The 6938-nt window shown below is 40.9% G+C and overlaps 1 protein-coding gene across 4 annotated transcripts in view; it reads right to left on the bottom strand.

Annotated features, from left to right (window-relative positions):
• The window catches only part of lamb3 (laminin subunit beta 3), a 31059-nt gene that overhangs the window by 22211 nt on the left and 1910 nt on the right, over nt 1-6938 (bottom strand). Inside the window, exons 1-2 of one of the 4 annotated variants that reach the window (XM_020617910.1) lie at nt 6690-6717; nt 5634-5788 (exon numbers count right to left, since the gene is read on the bottom strand). In XM_020617910.1, the coding sequence (XP_020473566.1) occupies nt 5634-5788; nt 6690-6699 (165 nt within the window). In that variant the 5' untranslated portion in view covers nt 6700-6717. Of the gene's footprint in view, nt 1-5633; nt 5789-6278; nt 6449-6674; nt 6718-6938 lie in introns of those variants that run through there. The other 3 variants (XM_020617909.1, XM_020617907.1, XM_020617908.1) reach the window with 3 other exon arrangements.

Consider the following 6938-nt stretch of genomic DNA (forward strand, 5'->3'; position numbering starts at 1 on the left):
TTCCAAATCCATCAGCAGCAGGTACATGTAAACCCGGGTCTGCACTCAGCTCTCAACAACACAAGTTCTAACATGATGGGTTTTTTTCTAAAAACAATTTTATTCCCACATCAACAGGATTTTATATTTAAAAAAATCTCATGTTTGAGGATATTTGTAAATGTTATGTATTTATTTCCCCATTGCTATGAAAACTATCTTCAATCCTACCTACTCTACTATCGACATATTCAAGGGCATGAAGAGTCAGGCTTACATTTAATTTAAATATTACACTTATTTGTTACAAAATCTGATACTTGCAGCAGTGTGAGGAAACATACCCAAAATGATCTGACTTGTTTTCTAGAATTACTTTATGGCTTTGAGGGCTTCACCTTTGTTGATCTTTACTGGTAGTCAGTCATGCATGTGTGTGTTTGTTTCCATGTGTCAGTTCTGAGTTACAGCTGAGTGTTCAGGCCCTCCCTGTTTGGACGAGGTGCAGCACAGGTTAAAAAACAAAAAAGTTATCAGTCAGAGAGTCCATGCTTAACACAACTATTTATTCCCTGAGGCAAATGTCAGCACACCACAAATACTGTGCACTGTAGGAAAGTCATGGAACATCAATACCAAGTTTTCCTGTCTGCGTTTCAGTGCTGCTCTCTTGTTTGGGTTGAATTTAGATTTTTTAAGTGTAGGTGACCCTAGAAAAGATCAAAATGAAAATAACTAACTTAACCATTGGGATAAACCTTTTTGTTAAAACATGAAAGCTCTATGTTATATTACAATAACACCAACATGTGTACATCTCAGAAGTAGTATATTTATAGGACTCTTTCCTGCCAGTACAATTTTTGTGTTGCTTCATTCACAGCCCTTATGAAGCTTTCCTCAGGTATATGTTTACGTATTGTTTTGCACTGGTGTGTTTTGCATTTTTCTGCTATTAATGATTAATAGTACTGCAGCCTTCCTGCGTAATACACTTGATTCCTCTGAAAAGGAAGGCAGTGAAACAGAGGAGGTTAGCCCCATGGTACAGCTCGCAGCTCCGCTCCCTAAAGCAGGCATCACGAAAAATCGAAAGGAGGTGGCGCTCCACTAAGTCAGAAGAGTTTTTCATAGCCTGGAAAGATAGTTTAATAACATATGAGAAAGCCCTTCGTAGTGCCAGAACCGCATTTTATTCATCACTGATTGAGGAAAATAAGAACCCCAGGTTTCTTTTCAGCACTGTAGCCAGGCTGACAAAGAGCCACAGTGCTGTTGAGCTTAACATTCCCTTACATCTCAGCAGCAATGACTTCATGAGCTTTTTTACAAATAAAATCACAACTATTAGAAAAAAAATTGGTCGGACCACTCCCACAGCTCTCGCAGATGTGCCATCTACTACAATGGCTTTAGAAACATCTGTAAGACCTCATTTATACTTGGACTACTTCTCTCCTATAGATCTCTCTGAGTTGACCTCAACAATTGCTTCATCTAAATCATCAACATGTGTCCTGGACCCCATCCCGACCAGGCTGCTGAAAGACGTCTTTCCCCTAATCAACACATCCATACTAGATCTGATTAACCTCTCTCTATTAACAGGTTATGTTCCACAGGCTTTTAAACTTGCAGTAATTAAACCGCTACTCAAAAAGCCTACCTTTGACCCAGGTGTCCTAGCTAATTATAGACCAATATCCAATCTCCCATTTATTTCCAAAACGCCTGAAAAAGCTGTTGCAAAGCAGTTATTTGACCATTTGCACAAGGATGATTTGTTTGAGGATTTTCAGTCAGGTTTTAGAGTCCATCATAGTACAGAAACCGCATAGGTGAAAGTCACTAATGATCTTCTCCTAACCTCAGACAAAGGACTTGTCTCCATACTTGTCCTCTTAGATCTCAGTGCTGCTTTTGACACCATTGATCACAGCATCTTACTGCAGAGACTTGAACATGTTATTGGGATTAAAGGAACTGCACGAAGTTGGTTCAAATCTTATTTATCAGAAAGATTTCAATTTGTTCATGTTAATGACGAATGTTCCACACAAACTGAAGTTAGTCACGACGTTCCACAGGGCTCTGTGTTAGGTCCAATACTCTTCACTTTATAAATGCTCCCTTTAGGCAATATTATCAGGAAGCACAACATAAATTTCCATTGCTATGCAAATGATTCTCAGTTATATTTATCTATGAAGCCAAATGAATCAGGTCAGCTGGTCAAACTTCAAGCATGTCTTAAAGACATAAAGGCCTGGATGACCTGCAACTTCTTACTTCTAAACTCTGACAAAACTGAAGTTATTGTGCTTGGGCCTGAAAACCTTAGAAATCTGCTGTCTAATCATATAGTTACTTTAGATGACATAGCTCTTGCCTCCAGTACTACTGTGAGGAACCTTGGAGTCATCTTTGATCAGAATATGTCCTTTAAATCACACAAAATCCAAGTCTCTAGATCTGCCTTCTTTCACCTACGCAATATTGCAAAAATCAGGAGCATCCTGTCTCAAAGTGATGCTGAAAAACTGGTCCATGCATTTGTTACTTCCAGGCTGGACTACTGTAACTCTTTACTATCAGGATGTCCCAATAATTCCCTAAAAAGCCTCCAGTTAATCCAAAATGCTGCAGCCAGAGTACTGACAGGAACTAGCAAGAGAGATCATATCTCTCCCATATTAGCTTCTCTCCACTGGCTCCCTGTAAAATTCAGAATAGAATTTAAAATCCTTCTCCTAACATACAAAGCCCTTAATGACAAGGCTCCATCGTATCTTAAAGACCTCGTAGAGCCTTATCATCCTAACAGAGCACTTCGCTCTCAGAGTGCAGGTTTACTTGTGGTTCCTAGAGTCCACAGAAGCAGAATGGGAGGCAGAGCCTTTAGCTATCAAGCTCCTCTCCTATGGAACCAACTCCCAGTCTCAGTTCGGGAGGCGGACACCCTCTCTACCTTTAAGATTAGACTTAAGACGTTCCTTTTTGATAAAGCTTATAGTTAGGGCTGGATCAGGTGACCCTGAGCCCTCCCTTAGTTATGCTGCTATAGGCCTAGGCTGCTGGGGGCCCCATGATGCTCTGAGTTTCTTTCCCCTCCCCTCCTACTCTCCTCTCCTCTCCTCCTCTTCCCTCTCCTCTCTCTCCCTATGCTTCTATATGCCACCATTACACATCACTAACTTTGTGTCTCCTCTCTCCCATAGTGTGTCCTCTCCTATGCTTCTATATGCTACCATTACACATCACTAACTTTGTGTCTCCTCTCTCCTGTAGTGTGTCCTCTCTCTCTCCCTGTACCTTTCTGCAGGTTGCCCTGGCCCTGGAGCTCTATGTCTCTGACGAGCAGTCACCGGCCACATCGACCTGATCAGTGTTTGATTGTTGTGTCTTGTTGCTTTTCTTCTTTTGTCTCTCCTCTATCCACTCACCCCAACCGGTCGAGGCAGAAGGCCGCCCACCAAGAGCCGGGGTCTGTCGGAGGTTTCTTCCGTTAAAGGGAGTTTTTCCTCCCCACTGTCGCCAAGTGCTTGCTCAAGGGGGATTTGTTGGGTTTTCCCTATGTAATAATATTGATAACAGTAAGGTCTAGACCTTACTTTGTAAAGTGTCCTGAGATGACTTTTGTTGTGATTTGGCACTATACAAATAAAATTTGATTTGATTTGATTTAATGAATCTGCTTACACTGAGTTGGGAGGAGAGGCGCAGCTGAGGCTGTGTGTATGCTGATTAGGCAGCGCAGTACAGTTTTGGTGCTTGTTTGTCCTGAAATAGTAATAATGATAACACCTGGTCAGACCACCTCTTATCAGGTGCACACATAATGTATATTTTAAAGGACACACCAACTTAAAATTAACCCTTAAATTCACAGAATAATTTATTGTGAAATTATAGCTACCATGAAATATGTGTGCTAATTTAGAAAGATAATTTTCCAGTAAAAATAAATAAACTAGTCCTCAGTGTGTGGCTACAGTATGTAGATGGTCAAACAGTGTTTGACACATCTGTCCTTACAGGATGCAGCCAGAGGCGATCTGCAACCAGTGTTTGGGAATCGTAGAATTTTAATAAAGAAGTTTCACACAGACATAACTTCATTACTACTGCAGGGATGTACGTTGTGTCTGTTTTTGTATTTTATGACAGTTTGATCAGCTTTGAAAGCAGCTGTAGGTGGAGATAAAGTGGGCAACATATCGACAGGCTGTGTGGTCTGGTGGACCACAATCAGTTTCATCATAAACACAGTGATTACAATAGGATCTTATTCTATTACTTTAAAACAGTAAAATGTTTATAAAGTTACATGCAAGACCCTGTGGATTTCACACACTGGATGCAGCTGTGAGTAAATTACACTATGTAACTGCTGCTGGTTACAGGATCAGAGACTTTCTTTCTTTCATGCACAAACACTGGTCAGTGATATCAGCAGACTTCTGGGTGGATATTTATGTGCAGCACTTATACATTAATAGTTTTGTCACTGTCACTTTAGGAATGGAGAACATAACTGGTAGGAGAAGATATAGGGAAATAATCTTTCCTCTCATATATTTCCATGTCCTGACATCAGTGACAGTCAGTTCTGTCCTGATCTTTAAAGGGGCTGAGAGGAGCTGGTTTGATTGGACAGAACTAAAGCCAGACCAGATGCCACCTGCTCACCATTTATTCCTCCCTCTAATAATGTATTCCGCTTTTCCTCTACAATGTACCCAGTAACGCCTGGCTGGGGTTGAATGTGCACTGCTTCTGTGGTCATTAAAATGGCAAAACATTGTTGAACACGTCCATATTCACCTTGCGCCTGGAGTTTAGACATGAGTTTAGCACTGCACCCCACTGCAGAAAAATAGAGTCCCTTATATACTTGACCTTGAGTTTTTTACTAGTATCCAGCTTGGGAGACTTTCTAGACTGTTCACCACAGTTCCACATGTATCAATAGTCTTTATAAGCCAGGTTTTAGCATAACATCTAATGAAATCTATATTGCAAACTAAGGATTTTATCTCACATTAAAAACCCCTTTTCCCTTATTTAAGCAAAAATAAAAAGGTAAAACATTACCAGCTTGACTCTTGCTCACCAAATGCCCTCTGCTCTGGACACTTAGTCTTATTTCAAAATTTGCATTCAAACCCAGTAATGGGAGGTCTGTGCTGAGCCAGCAGATGGATTGGTGAGTGGTTTTTCAGACAATGGTCAAAGAGTACAGTTGCACCACTGGGCTCTGACACTGAAATTAGACTGTTTCACAGACAGACAGCCACAGCCTTCATCCTGCACATCTGTCTGTGCACCATGACCTCTGAACCACACAGCTCTTGACAGTGACTGATATGGGTTTTAACAAGCTCATTATCAATATTTTGAAATTGAAGAGGTTACCCCCTAACTTTTTGCCTACTTTCTGTCTCACAAATTGCAGCTTAAATTCAGTAATGTTTTTCCATCTCTTCCAACCAGCCATCATCTCTAAAGGTAACCCGCTTTATCAAGATTTATTAAGATTTGATCACAGTGTTCTTTTCAAGGTCGATAATAAAAGGTACACACCAAAGTGCGTCTCAAAATGTCTTCAATCCACTAAGATAAAATGTCCTTTAAACATGGTGCTGTGCTCCTACCTGTAGGTATGGGGTGCAGTAGACCTCAGAGCCAATGAGGCCGCAGGTGGAAGAGGCATGGAGCTGGTGAGCCCTGCCCAGGAGCAGGTCATTGCTGGGTGGGTAACAAGCCCCTCTGGAGCAGTCAGTCTGGGCCTGCGATACAGCAGCTATGGCTGTCAGGAGGATAGCAGTGGAACAACAGATGTAACGTTACAGTGTGCTGTGACAATATGACCAATATCATCAATAACATCAATATTTTGGTTCACAATCCATCACAACTTACAGGCATAACCCAAAACAAATGAAGGGAAAATGGTCCTATGATAGTCTAGAATAACAGGGATCGACTCCAGCATAGCAAGCTTAGAAAACACATCTGACCTCTAAAGTTATCAGTGGAACTGCTTTTTTTTTTTTTTTTTAACTTAAAGGTAGCTAGGTAGCATCCAGACATTAGGTGTTTCTGATCACACAAACAAGTAACAAAATAGGTTTGCTGACTACTGTGTTAGTGAGGCCTGTCAGGAAGAAGGATGCTTGCCTCTACTGCTGCCGAATTAATTTCTACTCATTTCCAGTAGGAATGAAAAACACTACTGCAACTGAACTCCACACATTATAGTAATGTGAGTACAGTGTTGTAATATAATTTACACTGACCTGGTAGGATGGGATTCGTTTTTTTCATAATAGATTTAAATCATTCTGATTTACTTGTTGATTATCAAATGAATCCACAGAGATATGGTACATACTGTACGATAAAGCTTTAAAAAACAAATTAAATGATAAAGAAACTTAACCTAAACATTACCGCTGTCAACAATGTACACCAAATGAACAATTTCAAGTACTAAACAGGCCTTGAACGTGACAGTTCTTAATCATTTTGCCTAAACCCTCTAGACCACATGTGTCAAAACTCAAGGCCTGCGGGCCACATCCGGCCCACGAGATCATTTTATATATCTGTTTTTTTTTTTTTGGACCGGCGATATGAAGTGCCAATAACAGACAAACTACAAATCCCATTATGCAGTGCAACAGCTGCCTTACCGAACGATAGGCTACCTGCAATCATTCCCGCGTCAATTATTGTCAGGTTTGCCCAGCTACACCTTCCTCTCTTCTTTTTCCTCACACTAGCCTAGCCCTTGCACTGATTACACTATTCAACACACCTGCCCCGCTTCCCTGATTACTCACCAGCTGCACCTCATTAGTCTCCTCCATACTTATACACTGTTCACCAGTCACTCCCCTGCCAGTTCTTTCTCTGTCTTCAGGCCAGTGGTTGTTATGTTGTTTTATCAAGTTTAT

Source organism: Monopterus albus, unplaced genomic scaffold, assembly GCF_001952655.1.
Source record: "Monopterus albus unplaced genomic scaffold, M_albus_1.0 scaffold196.1, whole genome shotgun sequence".
Lineage (NCBI taxonomy): Eukaryota > Metazoa > Chordata > Actinopteri > Synbranchiformes > Synbranchidae > Monopterus > Monopterus albus.